At 40.4% G+C, this 16,912-nt stretch overlaps 1 protein-coding gene across 1 annotated transcript in view; it reads left to right on the forward strand.

Moving 5' to 3' along the window:
* LOC108637289 (multidrug resistance-associated protein 4-like) overlaps positions 1 to 16,912 on the forward strand; it is a 104,534-nt gene that overhangs the window by 70,883 nt on the left and 16,739 nt on the right. The window contains exons 19-20 of the mRNA XM_018056441.1: positions 3,100 to 3,246; positions 9,716 to 9,795. Of these exons, the coding sequence (XP_017911930.1) occupies positions 3,100 to 3,246; positions 9,716 to 9,795 (227 nt within the window). The remainder of the gene's footprint in view (positions 1 to 3,099; positions 3,247 to 9,715; positions 9,796 to 16,912) is intronic.

Below are 16,912 nucleotides of genomic sequence, written 5' to 3' on the forward strand. Positions count from 1 at the left end.
ATGAGCTGCTTCGTATTATGAAGATTAATCCCTGGTCAGTTGCTTCAGTTCAGTTCACTCACTCAGTCTTGTCCAACTCTTTGCAACCCCATGAACCGCAGCACACCAGGCCTCCCTGTCCAACACCAGTTCCCAGAGTCCACCCAAACCCATGTCCATTGAGTCTGTGATGCCATCCAACCGTCTCATCCTCTGTCATCCCCTTCTCCTCCTGCCCTCAATACTTCCCAGCATCAGGGTCTTTTCAAATGAGTCATCTCTACACATCAGGTGACCAAAGTACTGGAGCTTCAGCTTCAACATCAGTCCTTCCAATGAACACCCAGGCCTGATCTCCTTTAGGATGGACTGGTTGGATCTCCTTGCAGTCCAGGGGACTCCCAAGAGTCTTCTCAAACACCACAGTTCAAAAGCATCAATGCTTAGGCACTCAGCTTTCTTTATAGTCTCTCACATCCATACATGACCACTAGAAAAATCATAGCCTCAGTTGCTTAGTTTGCAGTTATTTTCTCTCATTCTCAGGGTTGTCTTTTCATCTCATTTATGGTTTATATATATATATATATATATATATATATATATATATACATATACACGCAGTGGAATATTACTTATCCATAGAAATGACTGAAATTGGGTCATTTGTAGAGATGTGGATGGACTTAGAGTCTGTCATACAGAGTAAAGTAAAAGTAAAGTAATTGGTTTTTTTAATATAAGCAAAAAAAAGGCTTATATTAATGCATATATATGGAATCTACAAAATGACACAGATGAACCTATTTGCAGGGCCAAGAGTAGAGTCATAGATGTGGAGAATGGAAGTGTGGGCATGGGGGGTGGGGTGGGGAGGTGGGAAAGATGAACTGGGAGATTAGAACTGACATATGTACACTACCATGTGTGAGACAGCTAGCTAGTGGGAAGCTGCTGTGTAGCACAGGGAGCTCAGTTCAGTGCTCTGGTGACCAGAGGGGAGGTCCAAGAGGGAGGGGATATCTGTATACATATAGCTGATTTACTTCATCGTACAGCAACTATACCCCAATAAATTTTTTTAAACAAAAATTTGAATGTCCTTACAGGAAATGCTTGTATAAGCTTTTTACAAAGAGTGATTCATGTAAAAATCCACTCAATGAAATTAGATTATTTATTTTGTTGATTACTTGTGTAAGAAACTTGAATCTATTAGCTATTTTCTTTCTCAATTGGTGGACTATGGGGGCTTAAAGAAGAAGGAAGGGATTCTGTTACACATTCATATTGGATGGTGAGTTAAACAAATAAATGCCTATTGATGGAATTCAGGAATTTGAATCAGTTCTGATGAGATGGATGAAACTGGAGCCGATTATACAGAGTGAAGTAAGCCAGAAAGAAAAACACCAATACAGTATACTAACACATATATATGGAATTTAGGAAGATGGCAATGATGACCCTGTATGCAAGACAGGGAAAGAGACACAGATGTGTATAATGGACTTTTGGACTCAGAGGGAGAGGGAGAGGGTGGGATGATTTGGGAGAATGACATTCTAACATGTATACTATCATGTAAGAATTGAATCGCCAGTCTATGTCTGATGCAGGATACAGCATGCTTGGAGCTGGTGCATGGGGATGACCCAGAGAGATGTTATGGGGAGGGAGGTGGGAGGGGGGTTCATGTTTGGGAATGCATGTAAGAATTAAAGATTTTAAAATTTAAAAAAATTTAAAAAAAATAAAAATAAAAAAATTAAAAAAAAAAGGAATTTGAGCAGCTTTCATAATTTAAATAACACTGATGTGTTGGTTGAATGGAAAAAGGTACTTGAGGGGATAATTATTGTAGATGTTATCCCCACTGTATTTAGCATTGTGAGTTGAAGAGAAGTTCAGAGGGCTATTTTAATGTTTATATGCATGGTAATGCTCATTTATGTCATTGATAAAGCATAAATGTAAATGATTATATTTATTTACAAGTGTTTTGAAAGTGAAAGTGTTAGTTGCTCAGTCATGTCCTATCTTTGTAACCCTATGGGCCCCCTGCGAGGCTCCTTTGTCCTTGGTGTTCTCCAGGCAAGAATACTAGACCAGGTAGCCATTCCCTTCTCCAGGGGATCTTCCCAACACAGGGACTGAACCTGGGTCTCCTATACTGCAGGCAGATTCTTTATTCTCATCTAAACCACCAAACACTTAGTGAGAGATTAGTTGCTTATTTAGATTAATTATCTCATGTCAAAATATAGTTTGTAGTTTCTTGCAATTCAATTATGCAAGAGATTGCCCGCTTGCAACTTAACATGGTCTTCATATTTTTTAAAGCTACTTGGGCATAGAAGTAGCTTCTTTAATATTTTAAATTTTTATAAATTTTTATTACAGGATAGTTGCTTCCCAGTGTCATGTTAGTTTCTGCTGTACAGCAAAGTGAGCCAACTATATATATACACACACATATATCTCCTCTCTTTTTTGGATTTCTTTCCCATTCAGGTAATTACAGAGCACTGAGTAGAGTTCCCAGTGCTATAGCGTAAGTTCTTAAGAAATTGCTTTACATGGAAGTAAATTTCCTTGTAAATTACGAGAAGTGGTAAATCATTTCTCCTGTTACCTGTTAATTCACATGCTGGTATCAAAATATACTTCAGCTTTAGATTATGGGACATGTTGTGAATAGTGAGATTTGAAATGCAGACAGATGAATATCAGCTACTTTTTATAATTATCTTGCTTGTGAGTTTTTTAAGAACTTGTAATTAAATTAGGGAAACCTAGAACGAAACTGTAGTTTACACTTGATTTTTTCCCCCTGTGTTGCTTCTATTTAGTGAGAGGAAAACAGTAATTTTTATATTTTTCTTTATAAGTGTATTTTGTGAAAACATTAAGCTCTTACAGAATCCACCTTATATACATACATATATATATATACACACATATATGTTTTTTATTCTATATTGTATATATATGTAAATCTCTATACAACCTTTATTTATAGAATAGAATACACAGCATCTTTATAAACTGCCTGGCATACTTTAGCATTGTTGAGGATAAAGCAGATATCTTGTGCTGAGTGATGTTTCTTTATTTCAGGGTTAACTGTATCTACCATCCTTTTTGGTATCACAAGGTCTCTGTTGATATTCTACGTTCTTGTTAATTCTTCACAAACTTTGCATAGCAAAATGTTGGAGACCATTTTAAGAGCTCCAGTATTGTTCTTCAATAGAAATCCAATAGGTAAGTCAGACATGAAGTTTCTCAGTCAATGTATCTTGTTAATACATTCAGTGCCTGATTACATTTTCATGTTTGAAAATGGAAGAGATGCTTGGAAGAAAATCACTGTGTGTGTCTATTCATTTTCTACAAAAAGTTTTATTGATAATTTTTCCTACCAGAGAAAATCTGAATATAGGAGCATATAAGCTTTTATTCCAATTTATGTGTGTCTATAAAGATAAATGAATGTTTACTTTCCAGGATGATTTAGAAATCCATTTGTTATGTGGCATATGAAACACTCAAAATATGATGCAAATGTGTTAAAATATTTTTGACTAGTTTTTAAAGTGTGTTACATAGTGTTAAGCTAACTAGGAAGGACCTTCTTCCAGGAACATCTCTACAGAAGACAGGCTGTGTGTTTCTTTCTTTCTTTGCCCATCCATTTCTGGGACCACAGAGCTCTGGCCTGTGCTCATATTTTGAATTTTACCTAAATATAATGGAAAATTAATTAAAATACAGAGTCACTAAAATGTAAACATCCTCTTCAATAAAATCAACTTTCTACTTTTACAATAGACTTTCGGTTACATTTAAGAATCTTGTGGTACCTAGCAGGTGGATCTTCAGTATTAAGTAAGAGTGTCCCTGAAGGTTTCCCAGCGGTTGCTTCCTCTACCCTGAGGCCTTTGACCTGTCTTGCTTTGGAAGGTGGCCTCCTGACCCGGGTTCCTATGAAGAGTTAATCAGTGTACATGTCCACTCTGTTCAGTTGGTTAGACTTGTGCTGAGACCCAGGATGGCTTTATTTTTTGCAGGTGATGATTGACAGGACCTGTTGAGGCAGGGATGAGGGCTGGAAGAGGATAGGAATAGCCTCAGCCTGGTCATCAACTAGCTGTGTGACCAAGGATAAAGCAGATAGATACTACTGGGCAGGCAAATCTCAAAGCAGGATGTTGTCATGGTTCTAAGTACAGACTCTGGAGCCAACTACCTGGGTTCAGTCCTGGTGCTAGTTACTAAAGTAATAGCCAGTTACAGTTATGTTAATATTTACGTGCTAGTTATTTAATTTCTTTGTCTTGATTTTCTTACCTATAAAATAACATTATTCACACAGTTACCAATATCTTGATTTTCGTGGGCATTAGGCAGATTAATACAGTCACAGCACTTAGCACACGGGCAGTGCCTAATGAACCTTAGTGAGGATGATGACAGTGTCTGTGAACTTCCTCTCCTATGAAATAGGAATAACCGCTGCCCTTCCTGTTTCACAAGACTGTTGTGAGGATTAAATAAGACTGTTGAGGGCAGCATCTTGTGTAGATTTATTGAGCACGTGTTGTTTGGCTCAGGCTCTGTGTGGAGCACAGGGCAGTAAACTACAGAGGCCCACACAGATCTCATTATGAAGCTGGAGTGAGGAGGTGATTGGAGGAGTCCATGCTATTAGGCTGTGAAGTTGCTCTACTTGGCCTGTTAATGTGGAAGCAACAGTTGTAAATTTGGGAGCATCAAGTGGGACTGAATTTCTGTTATCATGGCCACTGCATGCTCGTGACCATGATTAACCAGGCTCTTGATGACCTGTAGGCTTCTCCAGATGCTGATGTATTTATTATTCAAGGATTTGGAACCAAGTTTAAATCTTTAAGGTCACTAATCCTGGAGTAGCAGGAATACCAGTATGTGTCTCTTGTCTCTCCCTACTGTGTCTATTATCAGAACTTCATTCCTTCAAGAAAATAAAAGTCCAAATAAGTACTGAAAAGATAGGCCCAAAGTTTAGGGGCATCAATTATTTACTCTTTTAGCAGTGTATTAAATCAAACTTTTCCCTGTGTTTATTTTCAAAAGTAGAATTTATAATGGATGGTTTATGCTGATCTTTGTTTCTGGTATGATATTAAGAAAAAACCACATATAGCCGTGTTACTTGTTACTAAGTTCAAGCTCGCTCTGCTTACTTCTGGAGAAGGCAATGGCACCCCACTCCAGTACTCTTGCCTGGAAAATCCCATGGACAGAGGAGCCTGGTAGGCTGCAGTCCATGGGGTCGCTAAGAGTCAGAGACAACTGAGTGACTTCACTTTCACTTTTACTTTTTACTTTCATGCATTGGAGAAGGAAATGGCAACCCACTCCAGTGGTCTTGCTTGGAGAATCCCAGGGACAGGGAAGCCTGGTGGGCTGCCGTCTATGGGATCGCACAGAGTCAGACACGACTGAAGTGACTTAGCAGCCGCAGCAGCAGCAGCAGCAGCAGCTGCTTACTTCACAACGCCAATAAGTCGTACAGATGACATGTTAAAGCAAAGAATAACAACTTTATTGGGAAACTTGGCAGACTGAGAAGATGACAGAATAATTTATCAAAATAATGGTCTTATTGGGGTCTGGATGCCAGGTTCTTTTGTAGAACATAGAGGAGAGGAGGTGAGAGAGTAATGTCAAAAGGACGTTTATCTTGCAAAATAGGAGGGGATTTAGTTATGTGGAAATTTTTCTTTTCTGCAGCCATTCACATATGGTGAAGATCAGATTGTCTCCCTGGGAGTTGAAAAACGGTACTTTAACATTCAGGCAGAAGGGCAGAGTTCCCTGACAAAAGCTATGAATAGCAACATTAATGTCAAAGGACAGATCCAACATGGAGTCAAAATTGGCTCTTCCCTGTTATATAGTTCCTTTGATGGGCACCTGCGCTATCTGGGCCTAGTATGCTGTGCTTTCTCATCCTGAGTCTTCTCAGGGAGCACCACCTTTGAAGGCGAGGCTGCCAAGTTCCGATGGCTACACCATCTTTTGTTTCCTGATGTGGCAGGTGGCATTTTTAGTTCATACCAGATATTTTCTAGAAATTATCATACTCTAATCCTGCAGTCTTTAAGAAATACTCTTATTGTGGATTCTGAGAAGGGACATAAAATCAATGATAACTGATTCTTAGTCATTTAGTAATATTCCTGTTTTCCTGCCTACATCCCTCTGGTCTTCTTAGATTCTTATTCAGAAGTCTATGCTTATCACACCTTGTCAGTTCAGTTCAGTCGTCAGTCGTATCCTACTCTTTGTGACCCCATGAATCGCAGCACGCCAGGCCTCCCTGTCCATCACCAGCTCCCGGAGTTCACTCAGACTCGCGTCCATCGAGTCAGTGATGCCATCCAGCCATCTCATCCTCGGTCGTCCCCTTCTTCTCCTGCCCCCAATCCCTCCCAGCATCAAAGTCTTTTCCAATGAGTCAACTCTTCGCATGAGGTGGCTAAAGTACCTTGTACATCTCTGAAAATAATGATTTATTACCCCAGTAGTAAACTCACAACTTGGAAATGGCGAGAATCCGCAATTTCCCAAAATGTGAGGTGCTGTGAGTCATCTGGAGGGGAAAAAAAACTACAGAGAGTTTATAAATATGTTTATTTAGAGAGTATCACTTGGCAAAATTAATCTCCATAACTAAAGCAAAATCGGTATAACAATTAGGATTAGTTGCTGCATTAATTGCTGCATTAATTGTTGCTTTAACTGTTGCATACTTAGGTATTTGCAACTGTTTATGTATCAATTTAGCATTTGGAATGAGTCTCAGATGGGATGGACCTAGAGTGGGGGAAGGGAACATTCTGAAATCCACCAACCATTTTTGATACTGCCACAAGATTTCCCCATTCTTTTAAAAATCAGGGCTCAATTTCAACTTCCTTCCCGCTGCCATTTGGTGGTATTTTTGTTTCTCTTGACTTATTATCCTATTTTCTCTTTCTTTTTACCACTGACATGGGCTTATTTCATATGAATTTGTAATACATTCAATGTATTGCTTTTTAATCACTGAATAATATCTGTCTGACTCTTTTGCAGTCCCATAGACTGTAGCTCACAAGGCTCCTCTGTCCATGGGTTTCCCAGGCAAGAACAGTGGAGTGAGTTGCCATTTCCTTCTCCAGGGGATCGTCCCAACCCAGGGATCGAATCCACCTCTCTTATGTTTCCTGCCTTGGCAGGTGGAATCTTTCAGTTCAGTTCAGTTCAGTCGCTCAGTCGTGTCCAACTCTTTGTGACCCCATGAATCGCAGCACACCAGGCCTCCCTGTTCATCACCATCTCCCGGAGTTCACTCAGACTCACGTCCATCGAGTCCGTGATGCCATCCAGCCATCTCATCCTCGGTCATCCCCTTCTCCTGCCCGCAATCCCTCCCAGCATCAGAGTCTTTTCAAATGAGTCAACTCTTCGCATGAGGTGGCCAAAGTACTGGAGCTTCAGCTTTAGCATCATTGCTTCCAAAGAAATCCCAGGGTTGATCTCCTTCAGAATGGACTGCTTGGATCTCCTTGCAGTCCAAGGGACTCTTAAGAGTCTTCTCCAACACCACAGTTCAAAAGCATCAATTCTTCGGTGCTCAGCCTTCTTCATAGTCCAACTCTCACATCCATACATGATCACAGGAAAAACCATAGCCTTGACTAGACGGACCTAGGTCGGCAAAGTAATGTCTCTGCTTTTAAATATACTATCTAGGTTGGTTATAACTTTTCTTCCAAGGAGTAAGCGTCTTTTAATTTCATGGCTGCGGTCACCATCTACGGTGATTTTGGAGCCCCAAAAAATAAAGTCTGACACTGTTTCCACTGTTTCTCCATCTATTTCTCATGGAGTGATGGGACCGGATGCCATGATCTTCATTTTCTGAATGTTGAGCTTTAAGCCAACTTTTTCACTCTCCTCTTTCACTTTCATCAAGAGGCTTTTTAGCTCCGCTTCACTTTCTGCCATAAGGGTGGTGTCATCTGCATATCTGAGGTTATTGATATTTCTCCTGGCAATCTTGATTCTAGCTTGTGTTTCTTCCAGTCCAGCGTTTCTCATGATGTACTCTGCATAGAAGTTAAATAAGCAGGGTGACAATATACAGCCTTGATGTACTCCGTTTCCTATTTGGAACCAGTCTGTTGTTCCATGTCCAGTTCTAACTGTTGCTTCCTGACCTGCATACAGATTTCTCAAGAGGCAGGTTAGGTGGTCTGGTATTCCCATCTCTTGAAGAACTTTCCACAATTGATTGTGATCCACACAGTCTAAGGCTTTGGCATAGTCAATAAAGCAGAAATAGATGTTTTTCTGGAACTCTCTTGCTTCTTTGATGATCCAGCAAATGTTAGCAATTTGATCTCTGGTTCCTCTGCCTTTTCTAAAACAAGCTTGAACATCAGGGAGTTCATAGGTCACATATTGCTGAAGCCTGGCTTGGAGAATTTTGAGCATTCCTTTACTAGTGTGTGAGATGAGTGCAATTGTACGGTAGTTTGAGCATTCTTTGGCATTGCCTTTCTTTGGGTTTGTAATGAAAACTGACCTTTTCCAGTCCTGTGGCCGCTGCTGAGTTTTCCAAACTTGCTGGCATATTGAGTGCAGCACTTTCACAGTATTGTCTTTCAGGATTTGAAACAGCTCAACTGGAATTCTGTCACCTCCACTAGATTTGTTTGTAGTGATGCTTTCCAAGGCCCACCTGACTTCACTTTCCAGGATGTCTGGCTCTAGATTAGTGATCACATCATCATGATTATCTGGGTCATGAAGATCTTTTTTGTACAGTTCTTCCGTGTATTCTTGCCACCTCTTCTTAATATCTTCTGCTTCTGTTAGGTCCATATCATTTCTCAAATAGATTTAAGGGCCTAGATCTGATATATAGAGTGCCTGATGAACTATGGAATGAGGTTCGTGACATTGTACAGGAGACAGGGATCAAGACCATCCCCATGGAAAAGAAATGCAAAAAAGCAAAATGGCTGTCTGGGGAGGCCTTACAAATAGCTGTGAAAAGAAGAGAGGCAAAAACCAAAGGAGAAAATGAAAGCTATAAGCATCTGAATGTAGAGTTCCAAAGAATAGCAAGAAGAGATAAGAAAGCCTTCCTTAGCGATCAATGCAAAGAAATAGAGGAAAACAACAGAATGGGAAAGACTAGAGATCTCTTCAAGAAAACCAAGGTGGATTCTTTACCACTGAGCAACTAGGGAAGTCCAAATATTTAATACATGTACTTTATTTTTTTAAAAAAAGATTTGTTTATTGTTGGTTGCACTGGGTCTTTGTTTATTTATTGTTGGTTGCACTGGGTCTTTGTTGCTGTGCATGGACTTTCTCTAGTTACAGGAAGCAAGGGCTACTTTTCACTACAGTGTGCAGGCTTCTTATTGAGGTGGATTCTCTTGCTGGTGGAGCTCTGACTCTAAATATATGGGCTTCAGTAGTTGTGGCACACAGGCTCAGTAGCTCTGTGGCATGTGGCATCTTTCTCGACCAGGAATCGAACCCATGTCCCCTGCACTGGGGACACTATACCACCAGGTATGTCCCTAATTACGTGTATTTCAAAAATATTGTTTTCATCTGTTCATGAATCTCTTTCTCTTAAAGCTCCTATCTGAGGAAGTGAATAATTTCTCATATCCTGTTCTTGCAGGAAGAATTTTAAATCGTTTCTCCAAAGACATTGGGCATATGGATGACTTGCTGCCTGTGATATTTCAAGATTTCATGCAGGTAATGCACCAGTCCTGTCAGAGTTCTCACAGGGAGTAGCAGAGAGCCTGTTGCTCAAGGATTTTTCATAGCATTAGAGAGTGGGTTTTTCAGCCTGGCCATATGTCCTGTTATTGTCAGTAAAGGCCTTGCTTGTGAAAAAAAAGGTGCAGTTGTGATTTGGAGGCTGAGTTAACAGGAGGAACGCCTGGGGCAGGAGTGGCTACACAGTCACTTCAAGGTTGGTCCGAAGCAGCAATTGCTGGGTAAGTGATCCTCCCTCTTCCTTCCCGTTATCTTGATTCCTTTTATTGTGAGCACATTTCATAATATAGAAACAATCACGTCTCATGGAAAGATAGCCTTGGTTAACTAAATTATGCATTGTATTGGGCTTTCCAGGTGGCTCAGTGGTAAAGAATTCACCTGGCAATGCAGGAGATGTAAAAATGTGGATTTGATTCCTGGGTTGGGAAGATGCCTTGGAGAAGGGATTGGCAACCTTTTTGAGTTTTCATGTCCAGAAAATTCCAAGGAAAGAGGAGCCTGGTGGGCTACAGTCCCTGGGGCTGAAAAGAGTCAGACACAACTGAGCATGAGCATGATGCGTTGTATTCCCACAGAGGACAAATATTTCCCACACCATTTTATTTGGATAAAGCCAGGTATGGTTATTTACAAAGAAAAGATTGGTAAAAATAAGGTGAAAATAATATTTTAACAAGGAAAACATTGTTTGATCACTAAGTTGTGTCCAGCTCATTTGTGACCCCATAGACTACAGTCCACTAGGCTCCTCTATCCATGGGATTTCTCAGGAAAGAACACTGGAGAGGGTTGCCATTTCCTTCTCCAGGGCATCTTCACAACCCAGGGATTGAATCCACATCTCTTGAGTCTCTTGCATTGGCAGGCGGATTCTTTACCACTGAGCAACTAGGGAAGCCAGACAAGGACAGTTCAGTTCAGTTTAGTCATTCAGTCATATACCACTCTTTGTGACCCATGGACGGCAAAACAACATGCTTCCCCATTCATCACCAACTCCTGGAGCTTGCTCAAACTCATGTCCATTGAGTCAGTGATGCCATTCAACTGTCTCATCCTCTGTTGTCCCCGTCTCCTCCTGCCTTCAATCTTTCACAGCATCAGGGTCTTATCCAATGAGTCAGTTCTTCACATCAAGTGACCAAAGTATTGGAGTTTCAGCTTCAGCATCAGTCCTTCCAGTGAATATTTGGGACTGATTTCCTTTAGGAATCACTGGTTTGATCTTCTTGCTGTTCAAGGAATTCTCAAGAGTCTTCTCCAACACCACAGTTCAAAAGCATCAATTCTTTGGCACTCAGCTTTCTTTATGGTCCAATTCTCATAACCATACATGACTACTGGAAAAACCAGAGCTTTGCCTAGACAGACCTTTGTCAGCAAAGTAATGTCTCTGCTTTTTAATATGCTGTCTAGGTTGTTTCTTCTAAGAAGCAAGTATCTTTTAATTTCAGGGCTGCAGTCACTATCTGCAGTGATTTTGGAGCCCTCCAAAATTAAGTCTGTCACTGTTTCCATTGTTTCCCCATCTATTTGTCATGAAGTGATGGGACCAGATACCATGGTCTTAGTTTTCTGAATGCTAACTGTTAAGCCAGCTTTTTCACTCTCCTCTTTCACTTTTGTCAAGAGACTCTTTAGTCCTTCATATTCTGCCATAAGGATGATGTCATCTGTGTATCTGAGGTTATTGTAATTTCTTCCAGCAATCTTGATTTCAGGTTGTGCTTCATCCAGTCCAGCATTTCCCATGATATACTCTGCATATAAGTTAAATAAGCAGGGTGACAATATACAGCCTTGACATAATCCTTTCCCACTTTGGAACCAGTCTGTTTTTCTATGCCCAGTTCTAACTATTGCTTCTTGACCTGGATACAGATTTTTCAGGAGTCAGGTAAGGTGGTCTGGTTTTCCCATCTCTTTAAGAATTTTCCAGTGTGTTGGGATCCACACAAAGGCTTTGGCATAGTCAATAAAGCAGAAGTAGATGTTTTTCTGGAATTCTGTTCCTTTTTCAATGAGCCAACGGATGTTGGCAATTTGATCTCTGGTTCCTCTGCCTTTTTGAAATCCAGCTTAAACATCTGGAAGTTCATGGTTCATGTACTGTTGAAGCCTAACTTGGATAATTTTGAGCATTACTTTGCTGGTGTGTGAGATGAGTGCAATTGTGCTTTAGTTTGAACATTCTTTGTCATTGCCCTTCTTTGGGATTGGAATGAAAACTGATCTCTTCCAGTCCTGTGGCCACTGGTGAGTTTTCCAAATTTGCTGGCATATTGAGTGCAGGACTTTTGCACCATCATCTTTTAGGATTTGAAATAGCTCAGCTGGAATTCTGTCATCTCCACTAGCTTTGTTCGTAGTGATTCTCCCTAAGGCCCACTTGACTTCACGTTCCAGGATGTCTGGCTCTATGATAACGCCATTGCTGTTATCTGGGTCATGAATATCTTTTTTATATAGTTCTGTGTATTCTTGCAAAGAAGGCAATGGCACCCCACTCCAGTACTCTTGCCTGGAAAGTCCCATGGACAGAAGCGCCTGGTGGGCTGCAGTCCATGGGGTCGCTAAGAGTCGGACACGACTGAGCGACTTCACTTTGACTTTTCATTTTCATCCATTGGAGAAGGAAATGGCAACCCACTCCAGCGTTCTTGCCTGGAGAATCCCAGGGGAGCCTGGTGGGCTGCCGTCTATGGGGTCGCACAGAGTTGGACACAACTGAAGCGACTTAGCAGCAGCAGCAGTGTATTCTTGCCCCCTCTTCTTAATATCTTCTGCTTCTGTTAGGTACATAATTTCTGTCCTTTATTGAGCCCATCTTTGCATGAAATGTTCCCTTAGTATCTCTAATTTTCTTGAAGAGATGTCTAGATCAAAGTCATCTCAGAAAATGTCTTTTGTTTTTGTAGGCAGATTTTCTTTTCATAAGTTGGTTGCTTTGTCTTAAGTTGTCTTAAAAAAAAAGAGAGAGAGAGAGAGAGACCTATAGGAATATCTTTTATTCAGCCTCTGTCTGTGAACTTGAGGTTCTAATGAATGATGTTGGGTCATCTCAGCTCTCATCCCCACATTCAGTATTTTTGCTCACATGGAATGTTTTTTTCTGTTATTTATTTCTGTCTACTTTTCAGTGATTAAGCCTTGGGGAATTTACTTTTTCTTTCCAAGTGTTAATTTTGGAAATGAAATGCATGTATCAAAACCTGTACATAGAAATGCAGCAATGAACATTTGCCTGCAGACAGCACAGCCTGTGGGCAAGGATTCCACTATTACCAATACGAACTAAGCTGAGACTCAGAGGCAGATAACTTATTGAAAAGATGTTTATTTTTCTTTCTCTTCTGCAAACTTCTTTTATAAATGTGCCCTGTTGGATTTAGCTACATAATTTATCCCCAGAAACAATTTTTCCCTAAAAACAGTGTCATGTTTTGACAGTGATTGTGAATTACTTTGAAACGGTCTTGTGAAAGGTTCTGTTTCTTTGCTATACCAAGCTGGGCCGAGGTTGTTTTTCTGCCGTGTGCTTAGCATCTGGTTAGTTAGTCATCATAATCAGAATTCGTCACATAGTTTTGGATGGCATATAGAGGAACAGGGATAGATGCCACCAGATTTCAGCAGAAAATAGTCTCATTAAAGAGGAGAGAAAATTTTAGTCAAGCTGATTTCTAGTCCTTCCTCTACCACTTGAAATTCAATTATCTTGAAGTTTGGTGGAGGTGTCCTGTAGTTCCTTGGAAGTAAGAGTCTGTTCTTTGAGAGAGAGACCTGGGATGAACGTGGAGCCTGAGTGTTTTTCACTGAACAAGTAGCTAAATCTCTGAAGATGGGTAAGATTGCCAAGAGAGAGGGAAGTATTTTAGGAGCCAAGATCAGAAGCTTAGGGAAGCCCTGATATTCAGAGAGAAAGCAGAGAGAGAAGGGAAGTGCAGAGGACACATAATGAACAGCGAGGAACAGAGGAGAAGATATGGTGGAGACCCGAGGAAGGACAGGTCTGTTCAGTGCAAACGAGAAGGTGAGTCCACGGAAACCTGTTGGTTGATTTGGAATCAGGAGGCATCTGGTGACCTGAGGAGCAGGTTTCAGATAGGAGGAGTTAGAAAGCAAAGGGCTGCAAATCCAGGAGGCATGGAGGGGGTTGAGATGAAGACAGACCAGAAGGAGTTTGAATAAATCAGGAGAGAGGCCCATCTGGAATGTAGGGTCTGAGGAGGTGGTGTTGGTTGTTTGAGATTTTGGTTTCTGGGAGGGGAGTATGGTTGATGATTTTTCCCTCTTTTCTGCCCTTCCCTTCAACAAGAAGGAATTGAGGCCAAGAGGTATAGGCGTGAGTCAGGCACAAAGCCCTCCCCTCATGGGTCTCTTCCAGTCCCCCAGGGAAGGAAGACATTCAGAGATTCACCCCTTTATGGCTTTGGAATCCTAATCGTGGGAGCTCTGTGGAGGAAGGTCTGAAAGGCAAAATGGATGTGGAGGCTAGAGGCAGTTAGGGAGCCTGGTCCAGGAGATGGGCCGAGCTTCTAGGAGGTGACCTTTGATCCCAGATGAGAGGGAAAGGCCTCTGTGGATGGTGGAACAGAAGGTGCTGCTGGAAGCAGAGTTCCTATGTGGGACCCAGTCTTTCTTTTTATCCCCAGCTGAGAGGAGGGAAGGGAGGGACTGGAGGGGATTTTTCCGTTTGTTTTAAAGGATGTAGTTCATGCCAAGTGTTTTCAAACTCATTTTTGATGATTCTGCTTATCCTTGATGTATTTGATAAACCTTGGAAGATTCTTTTTTTTTTTTTTTTTTTTTACCTTGGAAGATTCTTGATCATTTTTATTTTTAAAGTAAAATACTTCTAAAGAGTCTATTTCATATACTTTTCCTTATTTGATTCCTTCTCATTCCCTTAAAAGATATATCAGATAATTTATTTAATATTTTGTAGTAGTGATGCCAAGTGTAGCTAATGAAAACCCTGCGTTCTGAGTCGTGAGTCTACCCTTCAGGACAGAACATGTACTCAGACAATGTCACTGAGGCCACATCCCAACAGAGGGCAATCATGAGTCTGTGCACCATCCTGTACACTGACTCTTACAGATACCAGATATGTTGCCTGTTCAGTCACATTATAGTTGTTGGGCAAATTGGAGCTGTTCACCATTTCAAAAAGGATGAAGGAAAGCAGCATTAAAAAAAAAAATTATGTAGTGTGATTCTACCTGATAATCATTTATGATGTCAACAACTTTAAAGTACAGTGGTGTGGGAAGCCCTGCAGTCTCCCTTTCCAAGCTTGAATTCCAGCTCTTCCTCTTCCTGTCTCTGCCCCACAAAGCCAGTCTCCTCTCAGTAGCATAGAGAAAATAATACCAACTCCATAAATGTTGGGAAGATAAAATGAAGCTGTTTTAATATTATTTTTTGCATAACATCTAAATACATGTTGAACACTAAGTAATGGGTAGTTATTTTTAAAATACCATATGTGTTTTTAAGTGAGAAACATTGTCTGATGATACTGGCATTATGTTGCATTAAAGTGATCGTCAGACAGTTTCCAAGCCCATCAATATCATCTCAAGAGTTTGTATTACAGAGATTCCAGGTTTGTAATTCTTGAAAATTTTAATGGACACTTTCTTTTGTAGACTCATGGAATAAAAATCAGTTGTTTTCAGAACTTACCATTGGGCCCAAAATATTTCAAATTAATGTAATTTTCATACAATTTTCCAAAGTCCCAAATAACACTGAGTAAAGAGTCTCAATTATGTACAGTTCTTATCATTGAAATCATCACCTCCTAGAAGTCTTTCTACTAGTAAAACAAGTGAAAATGAAAGTAAGATATGGAAGTGAGATTTAGACATTATAATTATCCTTCAATTAAAAATAATAGATTAAAAATTCCCCAAAATAACTTATTAAATTAAAAAAAAATGGGACCGCTTTGAGTATGAGAAGTTGAACACAGCTGCCCTCAGCAAAATGCTATAATTTATTGAGGAAAACTGAATTGCAGAACCTTTCTTCCTCACACACCCCTCATTCAGGAAGAGAAAACAACAACAGCAACAACAACAAAAAAGAATCAACAACTTGGCTAAGCTTAAATAACTGACTGTTCATGTCCTTTCCCCCTTCGTGGATCACAGCCTTGTTGTGGTGAAAGGCTTGTGTAACTCAATGAAGCTGTGAGCCATGTCATGCAGGGCCAACTAAGATGGACAGATCATAGTGGAGAGTTCTGACAAAATGTGGTCCACTGGTGGAGAAAATGACAAACCACTCCAGTGTTCTTTCCATGAGAACCCCATGAGTAGTATGGAAAGGCAAAAAGATATGATACCAGAAGATGAGCCCTCCAGGTTGGAAGGTGTCCAGTATGCTACTGGGGAAGAGTGGAGGGCAATTACTAATAGCTCCAGAAAAAGTGAAGCACCTGGGCTGAAGAAGAAATGATGCTCAGTTATAGATGTGTCTGTTGGTGAAAGCAAAGTCCAATGCTGTAAAGAACAATATTGCATAGGAACCTGGAATTTTAGGTGCATGAATCATGGTAAATTGGATGTGGTCAAGCAGGAGGATGGCAAGAGTGAATATCAACATCTTAGGAATCAATGAACTAAAATAGAAGGGAATGGACGAATTTAATTCAGATGACCGTTGTATCTATTTCTGTGGGCAAGAATCCCTTAAAAGGAATGGAGTAGCTCTCATAGTCAGCAAGAAAGTCTGAAACGCAGTACTTGGGTGCAAACTCAAAAACGACAGAATGGGGAACACATGTACACCCATGGCAGATTCATGTCAATGTATGGCAAAACCGATACAATATTGTAAAGTATAAAATATATATATATATATATATATAAACCACGACAGAATGATCTTGTTTCACTTCCAGGGCAAACCATTCAACATTATAGTAATCCAGGTCTACACCCCAACTACTGATGCCAAAGAAGCTGAAGTTGAATGGTTCTATGAAGACCTACAAAACCTTCTAGAACTAATACCAAAGAAAGATATCCTTTTCATTATAGGGAATTGGAATGCAAAAGTAGGAAATTAAGAGATATCT

Source organism: Capra hircus, chromosome 12 (assembly GCF_001704415.2).
Source record: "Capra hircus breed San Clemente chromosome 12, ASM170441v1, whole genome shotgun sequence".
In the NCBI taxonomy this organism is placed as follows: Eukaryota; Metazoa; Chordata; class Mammalia; order Artiodactyla; family Bovidae; genus Capra; species Capra hircus.